Here is a 24,748-nt window from a genome sequence, read left to right on the forward strand (position 1 = left end):
TTAAAAATATTTTAGATAAAATAATAGTTATCATTATCATTATAACAATCAATAACTCTTCCGCTGAGGTCCGTCAGCACGATAATTAAATTTTGGGTTATATTTCTTTTTTATTTCCCCCCGTTATGACGGGCCAAAACTTTGGTCGAGCTGAGCAAATGCCGGCCGGACACTGTTTCCAGAACGAGCTGAGCAAAGATGTGAATCCGACGGCTGTAATTCAAGTATGTGTTCGCTGCCCAACGCGAAACTCGGGCCTTAGCTGGCCCAATCCGCATAGTATCAACCAACCTTTGACTTTCTGGCCACAAGCTCACATCATTTTCTCTCCTCTCTCTCTTTTTTTCAATAAAAAATGACAAAAAAAAAATTAAACAACAATAGACGTGGGGAAATGCATCCATAGTCTTCTCTCCTAATATTCGAATAATTTCTTTTTATTTTATTATGTAATCCATGGATCAATTATTAGCTAGATCTCATGGATGGTCATTACATCCGTAGAAGGTGATGACTCCCTTTGGTCTTCTCAAAAAGGTAGAATTCCCCTTTCTTTGTCTCTTTTTTATTTGTTGATTCACCTTTGGTATGTCCTGTAATAAAATTGAGATCCATTGATCTCCATCTATAATTTGTTATAATTATGCAATGTTATCTTACCATTTTCTTTTTGTTGCTATTTTTCTTGGGTTGAAGGGGAGAGGTAGAAGCACAGGGAAATGATTGTTTTCAGAAGATTGGGGCTTGCTATGTAAATGAATACTCATCAAGAAAATCACGACCCCAGCAACCAGCCAGGTTCCTTTTTCTTTATTAATTTTCTTGACTTTTTTTTTAATTCATACGATCATGTTTTGTCATGTCATCTTCGTCGCTATTGTTATGATAATTTTAACACGGGTTGGGGGTGGGAGGTAATGTAATGGTTCGAAACAAAATGATCGAAGCTGCATTTATTTGGATTGTCGCTCTATTTTTTAATGGTCTGTATACTTGAATTTGGAGTGTTTGGTTTGCTGGTTATTTCGAAATGTTTTACATTGGAATGTGCTTCGGATTTGAGGAGATTCTCAGACATTAAAGATCAATTGGATGGAACTTTTATGTTGCTTTTGGAATGATAATAGCGATCTATTGCCCTAAGGATGGCAAGAAAAAAAGGAATTGTCGGGTTGAAGGTACTTTTAAAGCATAACTTTGAAATACCAAAACAAAAATATAGGAACTTTTACTTCAAAATTGGAACGACCAACTATTCATCTTTAGGTGCTTAGTGCTCAGCAGCCAAGCTATGAAGTATTTCTTTTTCTTCATTAGAGTTGAAGATGAGAGATGAAAAGGAGGCGAAGAAAATTGAAGATTATAACAATGCACAATGTAAAGTTTTGTATGAAGAAGGAAATGGAAAATGTATTCATAGGAAATAATCTTGGAGGAAGAGAAAAGACTAAGCCGAGTCTTTATTCTTACTTCTGCATCTATCTCTTACAAGCTGAAGTTACATATATATATATAGGAACTAAACTGTTAAGAGCTAACTGAGTACTGCCTAACTGACTAACTGATTGACTAACTGAATAACAGAAATTAGTTTAGTTTCAGTCAGACTTCATCCATAATACATAAGGATGTGTAACACTCCCCCTCAAGATGGAGTGTGAAAATTGTGAACACCCATCTTGCCAAGAAGAGTGTGAAATCTAACAGCTCCAAGGCCCTTAGTCAGTAAATCAGCAAGCTGTCTAGTGCTCGATACATGAAGAGTCCGAATCATCCCTGATTGTACATTATCTCTTATAATGTGACAATCAATTTCTATATGTTTAGTCCTTCCATGAAATACTGGATTAGCAGCAATGTGTATAGCTGCCTTATTGTCACAAAATAAGAGAGCTGCGTTTGGATGCAGAACATTCAAATCAGCAAGAAGATTTTTTAACCAAGTAATCTCACAACAAGTTGAGGCCATGGAACGATATTCTGCTTCTGCTGAGGATCTTATTTTTAGGTCACAAACACACACAGACCTACATGTGATATTCGGAACAGGGAATCCAACTGCATGAGGTCCCTAGATTGTCCTAAGGGAAAACTATCCAAACCTGAATGCATTTAAATATAAATACCAAAAGAGGAATAAAACTGTTACTTTTGAATTACTTTTGTTTGACCCATAAGAACAGAATGCACATGGGAACACAATGAGGATAAATAGATAAACCCAAATCTCCCCCAATTCAAAGTTCAAAACACATGGTTGCAAAAAACAAAAATCAAGAAAAATAATGATAAGCAGCAATGAACTGTATTTTCAGGAAAAAAAAAGAAGTGTCTTTCTTCTTCTGCTGGTGATAAGTTTCTATAACAGTATCTCCTCAGTAGTGTGCATAGAACTTTATGTGTACAGTCCATTAATTCTCACCTACAAATGTTATTTGAAGCTCAATTCCCTGCATTAAAGTTCTTGAACACAATCAGAACAAATATTCATCCAAATGATCGTTGGAGACAAATACTAAGGCCATAAGGGTGGGTACCGATTGTCCTGTTAGTGTCTAATGGCATATGAATTCATAATGCTAACCCTCGATAGTGGTGATATGGCTAATTACTATGCTTATGTATTGAACTGCCAACTAAAGTAGCAACCATCCCAAACTCATTTCTTATTATTGAGAACTAATTAAAGCCATACCCATAAAATACCAAATACCTAGAGTTTTTAAAAAGCTAAAAATTTAACAATAAATTCTTTGGAAGTGATAAAAAAATAAAGCAGGTAACTTATTCAAGGCTTTCAGTGTAAAGAAAACCTAGGAAATTTTGTATTAAGGCTAAATTTTGCTATAATCTAAATTTGGAATTAGTCTATAGAGTGAATTGGTTTAATTTTGATTTGCAAGAAACTATTTCGGTGAAAGAAACAAGTAGTATGGATAGGAATGTTCCAGGCCTAGGTGTACAGTTTTTGATCTTGATGTGATCTTTCAAGATTTTGGGATCCAGTGTATAATTTTAATAAATCTGATCTGGAGTTGTTTTCATATTCTTGGAGTAGTGGCATATAGATTTTTGTCCATCTTACATTACAATATATATAAGAAATGGAGGAGAAAAGGGTAAAAAGAGAAAAGAAAAAGAAAGAGACACTGTAGCGAGGATTGAACGAATGACCTGTTGTGGTCAGTCTCTTAATCAACAGTGAGTACCAAGGATATAGAAAGGTGAAAATATCCTCCACCATTGTTGATTCTTAACTCTAAATTAATTTATTTTGGGTTGATTGAATTTGGCCCAAATGAGATCACTTATGTAGAAAGATCTAAACAAACCCTCATAGTGATAGTTAGGCATTTGGGAATAACTTGGATACAAGCAAAGATTTGACATTCAGAAAAAATGCAAATAATCTATCAAATGTTTGGAAGGCACTCAGATGATTAAATATTAAAAAGAATATAACAAAATCAAATAATTATCAATATAATTATGTATTTGCCTATGTGATAAAAGCAAGCATGGAAAAGGCAAATAATCTGATAACACCAAATCAAGAACAGTAGAATGGATTGCTAATTTGTAATACATGAACTAATCATGAATAATTCATAAATAAATGTATAATATATGAGTCACTGAATGATTTTTTTTATAATTCACATTTACATAAAAATAATTCAGGATAATTTTACAAGTAAAAAATAAACAATATCTTGCTAATCTTTCTAAATAATACTGTCACTATGTTAATCACTTGCATCCTTCAACACCTTGCTTTGAGCTAAGACGTAGATATTCAATAATCCTAGCTTGAGTTACTTGTACACTCTGGCTCTTTCAAGTGCTTTAACAAACAAATATGAGGCTTCATCTTATCAATTGGCAAATATTATACGTATTTCCTTTCATTCAAATTTCTCTGATGAAGTGGCAGTGAACCTCTACTCATTTAATTATAAATGAAATTAATGGGTTGACTTGCTACTTATAGGATTGCTTGATTATCAAAATATTTTTCCATTGGCTGCTTCACTTCTAGTTTCATTTAGCTAGCAGAGTTTCTAACTACATCGAGTCACATGACATGAAACTTAGCTTGGCATTTTGTTACTTGAAGGAGCCATAGCATTTTGGTTTTTTTTGTCTTTTCTAAAGTCACTAATTGCCCCCAACAAGGATCTAATATTTAGCAGGTGACTTTTTCTCTTCTAGAGGATATTCTAACTAGTATGCACAAAGAAAAGATTTGATAAGAAGATATATACAAGGGTCCTCTTCCAGCAAACTACTGAAGTATCTGTATCTTAATATTCAGACTGCTCCTCTAAATTATATGGTTTTATTTTGGAATAAATTAACTTGTAAAACTCACAAGAAATGCAATACAAAGTCTAGTAATTGCTAAATAAATAAGCTTTCTCACAACATCTTCTTCACCTATATATCACCTTCGCATAATCAAACAAAAGCTTCACATTTCAGCCCATTAAAGTGCTTAAAGGTTTGTATATTAGAGCTGACAAACGCATGTATGTGATGTTCCACTTTGATGCCTTGGAGAAGGGGGCAGACTCTGCTGAAACTTTTTGTTTGAAAATGTTGCTGGAGAAAATCCGTAGTTTCTAAATTTGTTCCATGTTTGCTGATAATTAATAACCCATAGTATTGAATATTGATATAATGGAAACAAGACAATCTACATATCTTACAATAAAGATCCTTGTGGAAATTACCTTTTGAACATTCGAACAATGCTTCAGGTCCAAAAATAGATATTTCTATCCGCAAACCTCCGCTGCAGGTTGCTCCATTATACTTAGCAGGAAGCTTCAAACACACGAGCATCTTTGACGTCCTACTGGTGTTAGAACTATTTCTACCAAGGTTCGCTGTCTTGGTACCAGACCCTATATCGGTATCACACCAACACTGTGTCAAGACAGTATGGTACGAAATTTTTTTGGCATACCGAATGTCTGTATGCTATCCGTACCGAATACCGATACCGAACCGGTACGGTACGCCTTGTACCATCCGGTTCGGGCCAGTACGGCGAACCATGATTTCTATTCATAGCAACATATTCTCAAATATATTGAAAAATTCTTAAAGTATTTTACAACTTATTATTTGGGAGAGCAATTCCAAATTATTCTTGAGTAGTTAGAATTCATAAAAAAATATTCAGTTGTGTACAATTTAACCACATTATTAACGGCTAATTTAAGAAAGCCTTATGATGATGTTATGTGTTGCTGGCATTTTGATGATTTATTCTATTTGTTGTTCTTCCTCTTTCATACTTTTTCTTACATCAATAAACATACAAATATATTAAGTTATTAACAATATTACATTGTTTTTTGTTAAATTTTCATATAATTTTTTCTTGTGCAAATCATTTTCCAAATTTTAGCAAATTTTCTGCATTCTTTCCAAATTTGGGTTTTTTTTCTTAGCTGAACTCATACCAAACACAAAACTTATAATTATGTTTCAGCTTAGTCATTTTGTATGTAGAATTAAGTGAATATTACTTGTTCCAATTCCAATTCATTTTGTATGTTCCAATTCCTTTATTCCGGTGTCTCTTGTGAGGACCCTTGAGCAGACTTTTAGAAACTTTATCTGGGGAAGGAGCAGGGGCAGAGGTGGTGTTCACTTGGTGGCATGGGAGGTGGTGTGTCAGCCGATCAGGTTCGGTGGGTTGGGGGTGCTGTCTCTGATGGCTAGGCGGGAGGCTTTAGCGGCTCGACATGCAGTGAGGTTTGTGCTAGAGCCTGACAGCATGTGGTCCTCGTTGATGAGGGCCAAATATGGAGCTCTGATACCTAGAGTGCGTGGAGGCCGCTTCCATTCCCCGGTGTGGAGGGAGATGTGTGCTAGGGCTGCGTTGGTGCTACCAGAGATGAGATGGGCCATTGGAGATGGGCGGTCTATAGATGTTTTGGAGGACAGGTGGGTGACTGAGCAGCCGATCAGCCGTCTTCCGACCTTAGTGGACTCGGCGAGGATCGCTGGATTTAGGGTTAGTGATTTGATGGACCCAGAGGGGGGCTGCTGGAGGGAGGGATTGATTCGGGAGGTGTTTGGGGAACAACTGGCAGTGATGATCATGGACCTTCCGATTCCTATGTAGGAGGTGCCAGATAGGTTAGTCTGGTGGCCGACGGGCCGAGTGCAGGTGCGAGCCAGGGATCTCCACACTTTGACCAGTAGGGTGTCAGACCGGCAGATTGAGGGCAGATGGATATGGCGGTTACGGTGTCATCCGCGGGTGGCGCTCTTCTTCTGGAAGGTGGCATGGGGATGCCTACCGACCAGGGGTATGCTAGCCGGACGGGGCATGCGGATTTCTCAGTGCTGTGATCGGTGTTCAGGTATCGAGGAGACCATTGACCATGTTCTATTGCAGTGTCCCAGGGCTAGAGAGATATGGAGCAGGTCTCCTGTTCTGTTACCCCATTCGGTGGAGTCGGTTCAGGATCTGATGCACGTGTTGAGAGCCTCTATGCGGAGCCCTTGTTCTGTTGAGGCGGGTATCATGATGGCACACTTGACTTATCATATTTGGCTGGATAGGAATGCTGGTCTATTTGAGGGTAGGAGGTGGTCCTCGAGGATGGTGGTGGATCGAGCTATGCTACATGCAGGGGAGATTACCGCGGCTACTGCGTGGTTCACTTCTGGGATGGTTAGGGACATCTGGGGTACTCGTTCCGCTGCTACAGCGCCCAGGTTCGCCCTTGTTTCTTGGGTACCCCCACCCCTTGGTCATCTCAAGGTGAATTTTGATGGTAGTCGGTCGGTGGATAGCGTCTCTGGAGGTGTGGGATTTGTGATCAGAGACGGGAGGGGCAGATTGATAGCCGCTGGTGGCCGTCGCATACCAGGGCTTACCGTTGTTGGAGCAGAGCTGAGGGCTGCTTGGGAGGGCTTATCCTACGCGAGGAGGGTCCTCGGCGCCGTCCGGGTGTATCTCGAGGGAGACTCTTCGGTGGTGATCGATTGGATCCAGGGGGTGGACAGGTTCGGTGACGGTCATCCACTTATCCGTGAGACTAGGAGACTGGTTCAGGAGATGGGTGACTCTCATGCTATACATGTGTACCGGGAGGCGAACAGAGCTGCTGACTGGGTCGCCTCTTACGTCGCCAGGCATTCCGGAGAGTTTCTTTGGACATCAGCAGCTGATAGTCCCATTCCGTTGTTCTCTTTACTTTCTTTTGATATGGCTGGATGTACTCAAGTTAGAGTTATATGAACTGCCGTTTTTACCAAAAAAAAGAAAAAAAATGTTACTTATTATGTTTGGCAGCATAGAAACATGGTTTGCGGTAACAATTTCAGTACGCATGTGGGTATCATGCTAGTAAAGTGTCAGCATGGATCGATTTCTAGCTCCAACACTCAGTACACACTCTATATCAAGTATTAGTTTGTTAGGTTATAGTATGCCTGTACTAGATGGTACAATCAGGTACTGCAATTCATGCATATAAATAGTAGGCCATGGACGACCAAAGTTGATTTTATAATATTATCTATTTCTAGGATACTTCTATCTTATTTACTGTATGATTGTGAAATGGTAAAGTTGCTCTATTGTAACGTGGGTGTCATGGGTTCAAAACATAGAAAATCTCTCCACAAGGGTAAGATTGCATTCATCTACACTCCTTGGATCCTGCAGTGGCAGTGCAGGAGCCTCATGAACTAAGATGCCCTTTTTGGAATGCTTTTATCTTGTTGTGTATGATTGTGAAAATCTGCAAGATAAGAACATGTATACATGATGCAGTGAGTTTAGTTGTCTATAACTTAAAACTATTTCTAACTTTGTTTGTTTTTTATTTTGTAGGTCCCTTGAGTCCATGGAAAAGGCTGGAAAATCTGTTGAGTCAACCGGCCAATAGATTTTGCGCTGATTGCGGCTCTCCAGATCCAAAATGGGTGTATGTCTTTGACTAAGTAGAGCACTTTGTCTTGGCTTTCTAGTTGTATTAGATTTCCTTATGTATCAATTTTCATCTTAATTTATTATTACTTATTTTTTCGTGCTACCTGTTAATCTTTTGTCATGTTCAGATTTGGTATTCTTAATAAAGTTCTAAAGTTAATTTTGAAGTTCTGTTTTGTTAGATAGTTACTGACATTATGCACTTATCTTACATTGAACTCCATGCTCTATGTACATACCATAATACCATGTAAATACTCATATAGTAATGTATCTATCATCTTTTCAGTTTAAGTGTCATTTTCCATAACTGTACATAAAACTTCATCTGCTCTTTAAAGGTTGATCTGTGCTTTCATTGGTGAACCATATTTGGCTTGAAGAATTCATTGGCAAAATCTAGCATGATCTAGATCTGATAACAATCTTAGATTCTTTTAGTTATGTTTTGAATCTTTGCTATGGTTTGTGTGTCATGAAAACTTCTTTTTAGTCACACAGCTAAACATATTATTCAACATACTACATACCAATTTGATTTGGTGCCTCATTATGGTATAATTCTTATATCTGAGTTCCCTTTAGTGCGCTAACTTTTTCCAATGAAGTTCGGTTGCATTGATGCTCTCCACTTCATGGTAATTGCCCTGTTCAAGCAGAAGAAATATTGTATCTAATGCTTGCTGTTATCACAGGCTCTATTCAAATCTCAAGCTGTGGTGATACACTTAAGCTATATCAATTTCTGGCTATTTGGAATATTTTGCTCTTGAACTGTGAATGTGTACAAATTACATGAGTGAAATTTCCAGTGGAAGATTGTCTGTGTTTGAGTATTTATGCTGTTATCATCTTTTCTATAAAACGATTATAGAAAACAGCAACGATAAATGACCTGGCCAAAATTTTTTTTAATAGTAATGAAGTATAAGGTAGCTCCAAATAGATGTGATAATGCACATTTATTACTATCATGCCATTTGGCTGCTTAGATATAGTTTTAGAGGTGGTCTTGGAAGAATTTTCTATGGCCAACTTTTGTTCTGGGTAATTGAATCATATTATAATGACTTCCGATGAAGTAAACCATATCTAAAATGATTGAGTGTGTGGAAACAGGCACAAGTGTCCCAAGGTTGTTGGTACAAAAATTTATGGAGGTTCCTTCTAGAAAAAATTTGTACAATATGAATTAAAAATTTGGGAATGAAGAAAGTTGTTGGGAAGCAGTTGTGTCCAAACTCCTCTATCTTTTAAGTTTTCTGGATTCTGGAGACTTTTGCATATGTGGACACATCATGGTAGGAAATTATAGGGTACTTCAGCAATTTGGCATTTTAACTGTTTCTATTCTTGGTCTGGATGCACAGAACCTTTTTCTTCCTGGAACTTTGTTACACTAAAGGAAGTTTTTATTTTTGGAGTATTCCCTATAGGACTCTGTTTATTAGCTTTTCTAAGCAAAATGCTTTCAGTTAATTATGAAGTACCCTTGCAATTTTCAAAAAAAAGAAAAACTCATTTGGAAACAAATGTCTCCATATTTATTTTTAAATAATCAGTCCATAATACCAGCCATTCTCTTCTTTTAGCTCTTTCCCAACAAATTATACTTTTAATCTCTAAAAGTGAGGGAGTCGGTAAGGAAATAGCAGTCACAATATGATCTCCTGATAATTAACAACGGTGGGATCTGACAATAGTGGGCTATGACCTTGATGATGTTGATCGTCATGAAAAAACATTTTTTTTAATTTTATTCTTGTTCTGTATGTTTATCTTATTTAAAATTTGTTTACTTTTTGTTTGCTTTTCATTGTTCTTATGTTTTTTATTTTATACAATATGATTTTCAATTTTACTTTTTTTGTATTCTAAATCTTTATTTTATCTTTTTGGATCTAATTGTTTATTTTATGAATTTATAATTCAATGTTTTTGCTAGTTATATCTTTTTCTTACATGCATTGAACATGCTGAGTTGCTAGGAAAAAGTTGGATAAAATATAATTTCTTCTAGACAGTATTTTTGATCAATCAACTTAGTATGCTAGGGGTTCAACCAACCAAGACTTGAAATGAGACCTCCTTTTTAGGTCTATCGATTCGCCATCCTGTATAATGAAGACTCCCCTTCCTCTCGTTTACTTTCTTAGGAGGACGGGTGTTTGCTGCGGCAATGCCTAGTTTCGAACTTAGTCTAAGACACATGTATACTCCTATATATTGAAAGCATAAGTTCTTAATTGTTATTATTTTTGTATTTTTGCACCAGGAAATAAATATGAAAGTTAAAATAATTATCCTTCTAAATTAAATAGATCATATTTCAATATGATGTGTGATGTAATGAAGAAAGTCAAGTCACAGTGACCTCAATGAGGGGGATCAAAAAGTGAACAAGTTGATCAATTCCTTAAGAATTATAATTGGAATGAATATAGTGGTAGATGGCACATGACTAGATCAAACCCAAATATTATTTATTCAGTAAAAAGAATTTAAACCATATTATATATGTAATATGTACCATAAACAGCAAATCTTGATCTTATAGTCACAGTACCTAATGCTTTTCAGCAGTTTTATGAATACCATATCAAAGTTTAGCAGATTATTTGGTGAAGATGTTTGTCTTCTTTTTTGCCTTATATTCTTGAAACAAGTGAAAGATATTTTTATATATTAATATGTTAAGGTTTGAGTAAATAAATAAAAATATTAATAGAAAATAAGATAGCTATATATGTAAAGGTTGCACAAGAGAGGTGGGGGGTGGGGGGAGTAATGTAGAAAACTTAGTTCTCCTCCTATAGAGAGACAGGTAGAGGACACTGAACAGCTATGATGATGTCACAAACATTCTGCCTCTACCCAGACCATATTAGCGGGAGGACTAAAGAAGGCCCACCCTCCACTGCCCCAGCCTAAAGGTTAAGCAGTCTGTGTGGAAGGGTTTGACAGGGTTATAGCTAACCCATAACCATATATATTAACAGTTACATATTTTCTAATCCAAGCTCGTATTTACTTTCTCCCAGATTCCAACTGAGTTTCCAATGCCCAAATTTCTCACATATCTTTTCCCCTTTCCTTTCTAGGACCTACTAGTTTCTTTGTTTCAAATGCTTTTGCTATCTCAACTACTTTTCCATCACTTTGTCATTTTTTGGTGCAATTTCTCATCTTTCTTAAGTTCTCATTTCTGACAGAATCTTTTTCTAGCTTTGTCTTGCACTTACTTTATCATTATCATAATGACAACACTCATCTCATAAGCTTAGACTCTTTTAGGTTGGCCAACATTCTAAGCTAGATTGCATTGCCAACCTTTCAGTTGTTTCATCTAAATTCCAACCAAGCCCATGTCATCAATCACCTAATGCTAAGCACATATCCCCTTCATACTTCTCCAGTTTTCTGGGAAATGCATGCATCTTTTTCTTTCTAATTGATTTGTGGTTTTTTTTTTTTTTGGGGGGGGGGGGGATGTTGGCCATCAATATATCCCACCATTATTTATTCTCACTAAAATTGCATACTATATGCTTCCTTAATGTCTGTATATTTCTTGGCCCATATCTCCTGATGTTTTTCTTTTCATTATATTAATATCATTCACCCACCCATGTTCTCATCTAATTAGATTCCATCAATCATCACAAGCCCTCCTCATGAACCCTAGTGGTAAATATTCTTGTGATGGTTGTGATGATATGAAAAACTAAGGCTAATTTTTTTTATGTCTGCTTCATTTGGAAGTTCATCTATGCGGCTACAACTATTGATTATGCTTGTCATTTCTCTCTCTTACTCTTCAATGATAGTTCAAGTACAATGATTGAAGAGTTCTAATCTGTTCTTTCAATGTAACAAAGTAGTACTTGAACTGTTGACGCCTCATCCAAAGTATACAATATCTTTGCATGAAGTGCCAATATTTCATATGCAAAAATGGGTGATGGGAAATAGATGTTGAAGGAGTTTCATGACCTATGAGCTTCAAATATTGGTGATGTGAGGCTTGGCCTCGCGTTGAGCTGGCTCGGCCCATTGGCCAACCAGGACTAGAATAACCCAGCTTGCAGGCTGGGCAGCACATGTTGGGGCCGTGGAAGACTCTAGATGGAAGTCTCCTTCGACGACTTCCAGCGGGCGTAGAAAACATAGGGCCAGCAGAATAGGAAAAGGGCCCTAGGGTTCATCTATTAAAGAAGACCCTCACCCTTCTAGGCACACTCATCGTCGATCACCTTTAGTTCCACTATCGATGTCATCATCAAATACTCGTAGTTTTTGCCGTTGAATTCCTCACCAGGCTGGCCTCGAGACCTCACCAGACTTGAGGTGATAGACCAATACCTCCCTTCCTCACTTTCCTCAGTCCTAATGCCACCGTCATCAGACGAAATCTTCTAAGAAGAGAATCGGATTTTGGCGAAAAACCCTCCACTGTTCTGCCCATGTTCTCCTTTATCCTTTTTTTTTGGGGTCATCCCGTTGCTGGCGTTCATCACTGAGGCCCTTGGCCTCTCCCCCACATCAACCCCTAGTCTTTGCTGAATCCCCAGCCGTCAGGGAGCAAATTGGAGCCTGGATTCGAATGGGCCAAAACCCCCCTTGTTTTTAACCCTGTCCAACCCTATTTCACTCGTTTCTTCATCGGCCGCCCAATTTTGTCGGCCACCATCCCCTGTTGAAACTTCGGTTGCTAGCCCTCCGACGTTGACCAGCCCTATGACCATAGGACCACCTCCTTTATTTTGTTACTAAAGAAAAAAAGAAAAGAAAAGGAAGAGAATGGATCCTATCTCTTGTGATCCTTTCTCTCTCTTCCTTTCCTCTCTTGCCCCTCTTCATGACTCATGGGCCCTACCAATGGGACCCCCTACAACATTAGTTGACCATAGTAAGGGGTTTTGTCCGTTGGCTGCCAAGCAACATGTTGGCCCCGATCTCAGCCCTTGCCAGGTACCTCTAGAATCTAGTCACTATCAACCTCTAATGAGTCACCTAAATCTTAGCCAATTTTGACCAGTTGAGTTCACTCTAATCATATTGATCCAAACCATCAGGCACTGCCACCTAGCTAGCCCTATCCTTTCCTCATCTTGGTTCTGACATGAAGCCACATAACTTGCAGTACCCCAAATTAGATCGTTTTGCCCAATTTTAACCCGTTTTTGGTTCTCTTGGGTTTTCTATTATATATTTGAGTTTCAAGGTTGTTGATTATAGATTTTAATGGCTTCGAATAGGTTTAGTGTGAGGATTCAACGTGAAAGAGGTAAGTAATTCTTATGCTCCTTGTTTTCGAATTTATAAGTAGTCCATACACTGCTTATTAGCTTTCAAATTACCACTTGTTTTCAATGCGTATGATTTGTGAAAATGTGAAAATGATATTTAACATTGATGATTTCATATATTTCTTAATTTAAGGATCAAGCATATGTATTATGAAAAGAATGGTTCCATGAATTTTTTAATATTAATGGCTTGTCTATGAACAATGAACTCTAAATTATGAAATTTGCATTTTGTTATGCAAAGCCATTTAGTGTCTTTCAACTTATTTATTTATTTATGATTTAAAAAAATATGTTCTAAGAAAGTATAACTGAAGAAAATTTTGTTTTACATAGATATAGCTAAAGGCTCTTAGATAGCTATGTATAGCTAGTTCCAAACAACCCTACCAGCACGTAATAGTAGTTGGCATATAACCCTACCAACGGATAACAATAGTTGGCATACGATCTTACCGGAGGGTAATAGTAGTTGACGTACAGGCCTTAGCAACAGATAATAGTAGTTGGTATTTTGTCGATTACGGCTCTATCACAAGTACAAAATGATCTTAGCATTAGTCTAAGAGTATTGTGACATAGCTAAATGGCAAAATAATTTATGGATTTATTTATGCTATATACTTGGAGCCATATTTGTGAAATGTTTATGATTTATGCATACATGATTGGTTTCATGACTTGTTTTATCATACTATACTATAAATTATTGTATTTTGTAATGAAAGTTTCTCTAAATGATGCGTTGATTCATGTAAAAAGTTTATGCTCAATCAAATAAGATAGCATAAGATTTACTTACGGAGCTATGTAGCTTACTCTTCTTTTGACTTTACAAATAAATAAGATCATTGGAAATGGGAAAGGATCAAGCTCGAATTTCGTGCTAGGAGACTTTGTCACAGAATTTTTAGTTTAATACTTGATTGTGGACTTTTAGTTGATAATTTTATAGATTTTGAGGTTATGGGTTTTTGAACATTTAAATTTAGATTTAGAAGCTCTATACCGGCACTTGTTTTACTTAATTGATGGGAATTGGTGGACTACTTTTTTTGTTATATTTTATTTGAGATGCATTTTCATACAGGTTTACTATTGTTGGCTTCGTGTTATCGTGGGCGGTACCTCACAGTAGCATGGCCATGTTATATCCCGAATTTGGGGTGTGACGGTTGATCTTTAGAAGAATCCAGAAAGTAAATCATAGAAGAGTAGTTAGATGTAGCATTTGGATTTCTGATCGGACATTTTATCATCCATAAAAAAATGCATTCATTTGGATTTTCTATTTTTGGAAAAGTTTTGTTCCTTTCTATGTTTGTTACCATCTTTTAGATACCCATTTTCCTTGTTGAAAAGCATGGATGTAATTGAATTATCAAATAATTTAATAAGAATGTCTTCATAAACCTATCAACGTGATGGGAACTTATATTTCAGTTTGCTATTTCTCTGCTCATATTGTAATTAGGACATCACATCAGTAAGATAGTACCTGACTTGTAACTTACCAGATAATTTGGGACTCCATAGCAGTTTAATTTGAAAATTGGCTTAATATTCTTACACTATGCTGTGTGAAATTATTTTCATCTTTATTCAAGGATGATAAGATGCCTCTTACATTCTCAATACATTATTTGTATTTCTTGATGATTTTTGGTGCTTTATATTTCATTCAACAAGTATGCATCTCACTAGATCAAATTACTCTAACCAGATCGTTGAGTCTTGGAGTATTTATTTGTATCAAGTGTTCTGGAGTTCATAGAAGCCTTGGAGTGCATATATCAAAGGTATCAGATCTATAAAGTTTGTGATGTGACTCATCAAAAACATTCTGCTTGATTATTTTTTATTTTATTTTAATTAATGTTTGTTATTGTTAAGGCTCGGCCTTGGCACAATGGTAAGGTTGCTCTATCATGATCTGGGTATCATGGGTTCAAAACATGAAAAGAGCCTCTCCTCACGCAGGGATAAGGATGTGTATATAAGTCTCCCTGGACCTTGCAAGGGTAGGTGCCTCGTTTATTGGAACACCCTTCAGTTAATGTTCATTATTACTATTGTTAGGTAGAAGAGAAGTACATGGCAGGATCTAAAAGCGTACAATTGTTTCAATTTGTTGCATTTCTCTTTGGAAGGTCTCAAGAATTTCTCATGCAAATGATTATTATTTGTTGTTTGAGCTTAAGGAATGCAAATGTCAAACTGCAACCATCAAACAACTCAAAACAAAGATGTTACTGGACTAGAAAAAACATATATCTAGGAGAATTCTGTGTGAAATTTAAATAATTTCTTAGTAATACATGTACGTGATATGAATGAATCTAGAAAGAATGAGCAAATGATGACATAATGTTATACATTATTTGGTACAATATAACCAGTCTATTAAAGAGGAATTTTTTGCTAGTAAGAGTTGCAAATCGTCTTCTATGTAAGTCTAGAGTTCCCATCAATAGTTTTATTATTCATCAATCTAGTTTGGAGTTTAAACTAGGGAAAGCACTATATTGTTACACTTTGTTATAGCCTTTTATATACATGTTCTTCATACCTACTTTGTAACAGCAATGAGAAGATTATTAAGGTAAGAAAGAACATATGACAAAATACAGAACCAAGGTCCCTCATAATAAGGTGGTACAATGGATATTATGAAAGTGAATCCTAGGTTCTTCGGTGTTAAGCATGCTGATTTTTTTTTTTAAAAACTATAGCTGAACCTGATCGGGTTGCCTACGTACCCCTTCATAAGGGAGATCAAGCCATACGTAGTTCTTTTTAAGTTTTAAAACGCAGCGGAAAAATCGAATCAAACAATTTAATTCATGCATGCTTACAAGATCAAATCTAGAAATCAGCACCTTAAGAACACATAGGATTATGCCGGAATCGTTTAAACAATTATGTTAAAACTTTCATGCATGATTAACTATCAGATCTGAAACTTAAGAACTCTATTCCGATTAATCTCCGAATATCCATTGAATGGATTCTGAAGATATCTCCGTGAGGAGCCCCAAAAGAGGGTAAAACCTCGGGGAATCAGACCTAGATCTTGACACCATAATAAAAGATTAATGTAGGATTAATACCTTTTATGATGGATGAAACTTGTGGATCTGATCCTCGACTTCGCAGCCACGCACACGAATGGCCTCTACGAGAAGTCCACGCGAAGTTCCTGAAGAGATCCAATCCTGCGGAAGTGCTAGCTTGCGCAGAATTTCTTGAGGCTGAAATTTGATCTTCCAAACGCTATCAACTTTTGATCTGCCTTCTTGGAAGAACTTGGAGGGAAGGTTTACAGGGATTGAAGAGGACTTAGATCTGATCTAAAGACTCTTATCAGGGACCCCTAACACTAATGGCGCGATGGACTTAGAGGAGGAAGAAGTCAGCTAGATTGAATGCAGAATTTTTCCATGCATGAACTAGGGTTCCTCTCTTTTCTTTTCCCTTTTTTCTTCTTCTTTTTCTCTCTTTTTTTCTTGAATTCGACCACCAGATGATGGAGGTCCTTTTAATGTTGCTCTCCTACCTAACTTCATGCCAACCATCCCATATTTGTGGAGGATTTTGTGGGGTTTTGAATTTTGAATTCAAAATTCAAGTTCATGTGCCATTACATGATGAAGCTTGATCTAATCTAAACCATTCATCATGTTGCCACTTTCCTCTTTCAATTTCGAAATTTCCATGCCCCCAAACAGATTAGAGGGTCACGTGGTGATTTTGTGATGATTAAATTCGAAATTCAACCTTAATTAGAAGTGAGATAAAGATAAGGATTACATATGTCATGAAGAGAGAGAATTTGATCTTATCCAATTCTTTTCATGAATTTATCTCTCCATTTCGACCCATCTAATGATGAAAGAGGTCCCTGATGTTGCCAAGTATCCCATGGCACCATTAAATAAATTAAATTAATTTTTAATCATATTAAAAATCAATTTATGGCGCCATGCATGGATATGTGACAAGTGGATTTCAAGATCCGAACAGTTTCAGATCAAACCCATTTAATTTAATTAAATCCTAATAATTAGAATGATCCAATTACCATGGGTTGAACCTAATCCAATTAGGTCAATCCCTAATTAAGCATAAATTTAATCTAATTTAATTTGATCAACCTAAGTCCTCTTGATTCAGACCTAATCCAATCAGGTCAAAAACCCTGATTGAGCCCAGAATTGAATCTAATTCAATTTGGCTCATCCTTAGTCTAATTACTCAATCCAATTGAGTTCATTAGCAATCTAATTACTAATTAATCCTTCGATAATTATTTTAATTATTTTATAAGATAATTTGCCAATCGAATTGACCAAATTATTCCTGAATGATTCTTAATCATTCATCAGCCTTCTTGATCAATCAGGAATCTTCTATGCGTGTGACCTCATAGGTTCGAACCTAAGCCGGTAGTATAGGAACGACTTCCTACACTAATCGATGTGACCATCTAGCAATGGTACCCGACGTCCGAATAGGCCGAATATATGCGAAGCAAATATTCTGGAACCCTGAACTATGGTTACTGTATAATTCAATCCCTTTGACTCTTAATGCCAGGATGACTTAGAGCTCACTGTCAACCCTATAATTAGTACATCCATTATGTGATTAACTTTAGATATCCCGTGACTCCTCACTGGGATTATCCTGGCCAAGGTTTTGCTAAATTAATCACAAGACATTATTCCTGTTTCCAGGAGGGGTCAATTCCATCTTGACTCACAACTGACTACGCAAGTACTTGACTGCACCCAGTGACCTTCCGTCACTGAATTAGAAATTCAGGTAGTCCGGTACCAAAGTACAGTGAGTTGCTTGCTAGTCACAGGTTGCGGTCTCAGGTCAGAGGGCCAAACTTATACGCATATCCACTCGGAACATCTCTCGACAGTAGAGCGTTCCGGAATTGGTCACGTTCAGTGAAATGTACTCCATCACTTCACCTGTATGGCATACCAGTGTCTTCACACTCCTTGGTTAAGAGGACAACCAACGTATATGTCACACAACGATCTAATCTCGATAATGTTGTCGTCCTAGTAACAACATATTATTTGGTCGGAAACAAGTTTAAGGACTCAAAGATAAATCCTCCTTTATCATAACATAAGTCCTAAGAACTTCATCATATAAGAGTTCATTTGAAGATGAAATGATGAATAATGCCAAATAATACTTTATTAATTTGTCAATTTATTTACAAAATTCAATCATCAATATGCTGACGATTGACATTTAGGATATAATTCCCAACATATTACGCATTTTAAAGTGGCAGTCTCCAAGGTTTGCCGAATCGTTATCGGGCCCCATACTAGTCGGCAGGCGAGTCAGTACGGTACTTGTTTGGTACCATACTGACACACGATATGCTTGGGCGTGCAGTTCAGTTCCGAATTACCATGCTTAATTTTTTTAAAAAAGTTTTTCAAGTTTGATTAATTGGTAATCAATTTTTCAACTTTTTCAATGATTTTAAGTATAATTTGATATTTTTTTGATATTTTTTGATACTTCTATGATCCCGGTTTAACCTAAATGATGCATCTTGTTATTTTAAAGTGATACAAAACATAAAATAATTAGTGAGATATTGTATACTACAAGAAGCAACATGAAATATTCTAAAATCTACTAGTGAGGTGAAAAATATAAAATAATATGATCAATTATATATATTTAAAGTACAACATACCAATATCCAAAATCTTGCTGAGTGGCAATGCCACTCAAAGATATCCGCATCATTAACATAGTTAGGAGGTACATCAACCCACCCCTCTAATCAAATGGTATTGTAGTCTTGTATGTTCATTCCATAAGGAACGCGCTCTGGGTTATAAGCACTCTCGGATCTCTCACTGAAGTTCTGGCTCTGAGAGGTCCTCTGGCTGATAATACGGCTGTGGAGGGGCCTATCCGAATATGCCGGAAGCAAAATCCGATCTGTAAGATGTTTCGGGCTATGTAGGGTAGTGCCACTAGAAGATGATGCATCAGATGCACCATATCCATATCTGTATTTATAAGGGTCATAGGCTGCTTGTGGCTGCGGATAATAGGATCCAGTATACGACCTAGAACCTGTTATATCTATGGGTCCTGCTCCACGTGCAAGGTCCTCTGCAACTGCATCGTGTCTTCCTGAATGACTTCGAGGAGTCCGTCTCCTATATGCAATCGTATCCTCGCGGGCTCTACTAGATCATCCATAGATCTACAACATATCATAAAATCAAGCCAAAATCAAAAATTTTGGTATGATCCCCTCTTATTTTGCAAATTTTTAAGGTATCTTTTGGCATTAAAAAAGAGAGAGAGAAAATGAGATAGGAGAGAGGAAGCATACCTTATTTAGGGCCGGATACTCCTTCAATCATGCTGAATCAGTGTATTTTTTGCCGTTGGGAATGGGGGGGAGTATATTGATAGGTTGGGAAGGCCTGAAAAATTTCTTAGGCCTTCCCAATCATCTTTTAAAGCAAAAGAAAGAGAGGGGGAGGGGCCGGTTTGGAACTAGTCCGACTCGATGCGAAGCATCCGGCATCGGACTAAGTCCGGGTGGTTCACGACCGGTTCTGGTCAGTTCCGACCAGTTCTAGCCGGTTTCTATCTCAAAACCGGTTCCGGCCGGTTCAGAGCTGGTTACGAAAAAAGAAGTGAACCGACCCAGTCCCCCACTAGGTCGGCTTGGTACAGGCCGAACCGATCGATTCAGCCCGGTCTGGCAAACCTTGCCCATCCCTATTTAAACAAGAACTTCAAAGCCATAGAGGTTCCCAGAGTAGCCAGCTCTGTTTAGAAATATTTAAGTATGTTGCTGACTTGGGCACATTTTACATTCCATAGAAATCAAGTTTATTTGCTTTCTGCTTCAGGTCTTATCAGTGAAGCTAGATGAGTGGACAGATGAACAGGTTGATTCTTTGTCTGCTGGGGGTGGTAATGCTGTGGTAAATATGAGATATGAAGCTTTCTTGCCTGAAAATTTCAAAAAGCCAAGACCAGATTCTTCTATAGAGGAACGCTCTGATTTTATCAAGTACATTCTAGTGCTGCAGTTTTCATATTTGTCTACAATATTCATTTCATATTCTAAATTATAATTTCGTTTCTTGAATATTCAGGAGAAAATATGAGCTGCAACAGTTTGCAAACTCTAATGGGTTGATTATATCTACAACACCTGGTAGTTTGAGCACAACTTTACAGAACAATGTTTCCATTAAAAGCTTTGAGAAACAACCCACTGGCCTTCGTCATGGACTAGGTCATGCATTCCGAAATAGCTGGAGAAGGAAGGAGTCTGAGCAGAAGGCGATTAAAAAAACGGTGTGATTCACATGATCCAAATTTATCAAACTTACAGAATTTGGCTTGGCTCAAATCACCTAATTTGCATTTATTTACGACTACAGAATCTGCTAATCAACTTCCTCTTGAGTCTTTTAATCAAAATTAATTTTGTAGATGGGTATGGTTGAATTTGTTGGTTTGATCAAGGTCAACATTATAAGAGGTACCAATTTAGCTGTTCGAGATGTGATGACTAGTGATCCTTATGTCATCCTCAATTTGGGACACCAAGTGAGAGAACTTTTAACATGATCAAGCCCTTACCATGCTGAATTTTTATATATCATTCATGTCTGAAATGATAAACTTTTCTATTTACGGTGGCAGTCAATGAAAACACAGGTAATAAAGAGCAATTTGAATCCCATATGGAATGAAAGACTGATGTTGTCAATCCCAGATCCTATCCCACCTCTGAAGCTGGTAAGTTTTTTTACTGTTGCAGGAACAGAGAGTGCTGTAATTGGGACCAAAATTGACATCAGTCATTTCTCAACAACTCTAGCACAAAGGCTTATGTTCTGAAGCATGATTCTGTAGTTTCCACACTTTTATATAGTTTTCTTGTTCACTTTACATATTTGGACTGATAGTTCTTTGACATGTTTATAATCGGAATGTTCAGTTTTCATTTTGTATGCTCAAGTACTCCCAGATTTTTTATTTATCTTCTTAGATAAGCCCTCTATAATATTATCAGAAGTTCTATTTGTGTCTCACTGACAAATTTGGTTAGTCCTTGTCCTCATAGGAAATGCATATTAATGCATGCATTTAATGCTCAGGACCATACCGGTACTTTTTTTCCCAAGAAACACAGGAGCAAGGGCTTAAACCTTCAACCTTGTGGTTAACAGCCACATGGCCTAAACCAACAAATCACGTGCTTCAAAGAAAATGTTTCCGCTGACTTAAAATATCCCTGCATTTTTTTGCTGACACTAAATATTCGGACAAAGTGACCTAGTTCTAGAAGCATGGTTTGTTGAATCGTCCCGAACCACCCGATTCGGCCCATACCAAGCTGACCCAGCAGGGGACCGGGTCGATTCACTCATTTTTTCGGAATCAAGTCCGAACCGACCAAAACTGGTTCCCAACCGATCGGAACCAGCCGGAACCAGTTGGAACTAATCCCGAACCACACAGACTCGGTCCGAACTGGCCGATTCCGCGTGGAACCGGTGCGAACCTTTTGAGGTAATGTGGAGAGGGAGAGAGGTGCACCTTTTGAGGTGACAACGTTTTCATTTTTTCGCTGTAGTAAACGGCGAAAGAGATTAACTGTAGATCAGTGCATTGAGATCTATGCTTCATCGTATGGTTGGAGGTGATTGGATCAGGCATCAAATCCAGCCAGCCTGAGCCTTATTCTCCTCTCTCTGTATATATACACACATAAAACTAGAATTTAGTGGCTGAATTCTCATAAGCTACAATATAAACTCGCACATAGGACCTTTTCTTGATGGAGAGGGGGAAAACCTATAAAGTATAAATAATGTAGGTTTTAACTTATAGGCATTTTCTATGTTATAAATCATGTTTTAGTTTCATTAGTTTTCTTTTTGACATAGCCTTACACTGATTTTCCATTAATAAAATATGAGATAGAACTCTACGGATAGGATTCTACCTCAAGCACACAGGGAAGATAGAGGGAGGGAGGGAGGGAGGGAGGGAGAGGTATAATTGACCTATAGTGTTACCCACTGGACCTTGTGCAAATGGTATAATGTAGTGTTGGGATGCTAAAATTACACCAGAGAGCGCTGAAAATAAAGATCCTAATGATGGGCGACCTCTTGGCTTCTTATAAATAGTTCTGAATGTCAGATGAATATACCGCATTTATTTTGTCACTCTTTTCCTTGCTATTAAAGTATAGTTATTGTCGTTCATCAAGTAGTTGAAAATATAATCATTCGATGCAATAACAAATTCAAATATAAGAAAGAGGAAACAGAAATGAGTGTCCAATTGGTCAGTGGCCAACCACCTATTTACATAGTACTGTCATTTTCATTGCTCATGTGAATTTGTGGTAGTGTAGGAAGTAAGATGGTGGGCAGTCTGCAATATTGTAATCATTTTTAGTGGATTATGTCAAAGATAAGCAGTTATGGACCAGCTTTTAGAAGTTCAACATTTATCTGAATTCCTTACCTTGGAAGCTTGAATGCTTCTCAAAACAGTTCCATAATGCTTTAGCTTTGAGTCATTCATATGCATTTATAGTCTATATTGCCTTTTTACCATAAACTAGTACCACTATTTCTGGCATGTTCTAGATGCTTCTTGGTTCAGGTTTGACATCGCTTTATCATAAAATTAGTAAAGCCACACTTGCATTTAAAGTACATCATTTAATTATCTTGCAAAAGACTAGTCGACTTTTTCCCCCTTATAAGGACCTCAGCTGCAAGATTTTCTTGGTGCCTAACTTGCTGAAAGGGAAAGCATTTTTTGTTGCAATCAACTGTTTACGAAGCAATCCTATTTGGGTGAATTCTGTACCACTTGATGTGAATTTGAGATAATATAAATCCTAATTTCGTAGTTTTACCATTATCCAAATAATTCAAATTAATTAATTTGCCCTTCTACTTGGTTGTTGAATCTACCTTGTACCAGAATGTTGGTTGTTCATTAATGCCCCATTCTTGGGAGCCCAAACGAAATGGAGAACGCAGGTGTCTTTTTCTACAAAAGTAGAAGTGTCACTTCTACGTGAAACTAGAAGAGGTTGAATTGTCTTCTCCGGTACATTTGTTATGTAATCTTAATTGAATTCTCATGGCTGTAGAATATATAATCTCAATCCAATTCTGAAGTCATGTTTTTGGTTGTTCCAAGTGCATCTTGGAACACAGACGATCAGGGAACTCTCTCTCTCTCTCTCTCTCTCTCTCTCTCTCTCTCTCTCTCTCTCTCTATCCAGAGATCTTGCTCAGTGTTGTGGCACAAGAAAATGTTGATAAATTTTTTAATTAAAAAACTAAATATGATAGTATATTGATATCAACCAGATTATTGTAAATTAAATAAAAATTAAAACACAAATTATGGAAATCTGCCACAAAATACCATCAATTTCCTTTTTATTATCAGGATAAATTAGTTTTCTGAATCCAAGCTGGTATGGAATTTGTCCATGCCATACAATGTGTTTAGCAATTACATGGATCTAACAAAGCATAAAATTGCTTATCTTCTGTATATCTTTTGGCAGCAAGTGTATGACAAGGATACATTCTCAACCGATGATCGGATGGGGGAGGCTGAAATAGATATCCAACCACTGGTCTCAGCAGCCAAAGCTTATGAAAATTCTACTATTTCCGAGTCCATGCAGCTTGGGAAATGCCTGGTCAGTGATGATAATACATTAGTCAAGGATAGTATCATTTCACTTGATAATGGCAAGGTAAAGCAGGAGATCACCCTCAAACTTCAAAATGTCGAACGTGGTGAATTGGAGATCGAACTCGAATGTGTACCCCTAAGTCAATAATCACCGGAGAGGTACAAAGTATTGTAGTACAAACTCTGGCCTTTCATTTTGACATACAAGACCTGTGGGAATCTTAGCTTTATTCCCACGTATTATCTGATTTATATGTCACAGAACTTTTTAGTTGTCATTAATGTTAGCGGGCACTATACTTCCACAGAAAAAGACAGGTTCTAGGTATCCATCAAGTGGCAACCCACCTACAACAGCAGTGATGAAAACTAATGTGGAGTGAGGAATATTATTATGTTGCCTTCTTAAGTCATGTGATGATGGTCACCAATCAACGAACACTAAGATGAACACTTGAACCAATCAATGATATCCCTGTCTAGGGAGCTTGCAGTCCCCAGGAGCTATCTAAATTTTGAATCATCAAATGTCCCTAAGGTAGTTCTGTAAAGCTCGAGTCAGCAGAACCAATATAATTAGCTGCTCCCAAAAAGAAATTTTGTCAAACATGTTAAAAGAAACAAGTAGAAATGTTCCTGCCTTCATCTACCGCATTAGTTCTCACACTAGCAAATTTCCAAAGATACATCAACAGCAACGAGTTTGTCCCTGGTTCCC

The 24,748-nt window shown here is 37.2% G+C and overlaps 1 protein-coding gene across 6 annotated transcripts; it reads left to right on the top strand.

Moving 5' to 3' along the window:
• The first annotated feature begins 289 nt into the window (after positions 1-289).
• LOC103722443 (probable ADP-ribosylation factor GTPase-activating protein AGD11) lies at positions 290-24,305 on the top strand. 6 transcript variants are annotated; one of them, XR_003388602.2, is made up of 10 exons: positions 291-537; positions 697-798; positions 7,862-7,955; positions 14,993-15,068; positions 20,187-20,350; positions 20,436-20,640; positions 20,779-20,895; positions 20,992-21,006; positions 21,110-21,200; positions 23,897-24,034. XR_003388602.2 is itself a non-coding variant. In XM_008813002.3 (9 exons), the coding sequence occupies exons 2-9, from the start codon at positions 756-758 to the stop codon at positions 24,176-24,178; spliced, it is 1,077 nt and encodes a 358-aa protein (XP_008811224.2). In that variant the 5' UTR covers positions 290-537; positions 697-755; the 3' UTR covers positions 24,179-24,305. The 6 variants fall into 6 exon arrangements, 5 of the variants coding, with proteins under 5 accessions (XP_008811224.2, XP_026666336.1, XP_026666339.1 ...); XM_008813002.3 differs by lacking the exon at positions 21,110-21,200 and having other exon boundaries at positions 290-537; positions 20,992-21,087; positions 23,897-24,305; XM_026810535.2 differs by having other exon boundaries at positions 290-537; positions 20,992-21,200.
• Positions 24,306-24,748: the final 443 nt, after the last annotated feature.

Source organism: Phoenix dactylifera, unplaced genomic scaffold (assembly GCF_009389715.1).
Source record: "Phoenix dactylifera cultivar Barhee BC4 unplaced genomic scaffold, palm_55x_up_171113_PBpolish2nd_filt_p 000164F, whole genome shotgun sequence".
NCBI classification, from domain to species: Eukaryota; Viridiplantae; Streptophyta; class Magnoliopsida; order Arecales; family Arecaceae; genus Phoenix; species Phoenix dactylifera.

What these genes read in the sequence shown, in the direction of transcription:
- LOC103722443 (XM_008813002.3), top strand. Translation starts at nt 756, where the DNA reads ATGAATACTCATCAAGAAAATCACGACCCCAGCAACCAGCCAG. An exon ending in GAACGCTCTGATTTTATCAA is followed by an intron (nt 20,351 to 20,435) that starts GTACATTCTAGT and finishes TTGAATATTCAG; the next exon opens with GAGAAAATATGAGCTGCAAC. An exon ending in CTATCCCACCTCTGAAGCTG is followed by an intron (nt 21,088 to 23,896) that starts GTAAGTTTTTTT and finishes ATCTTTTGGCAG; the next exon opens with CAAGTGTATGACAAGGATAC.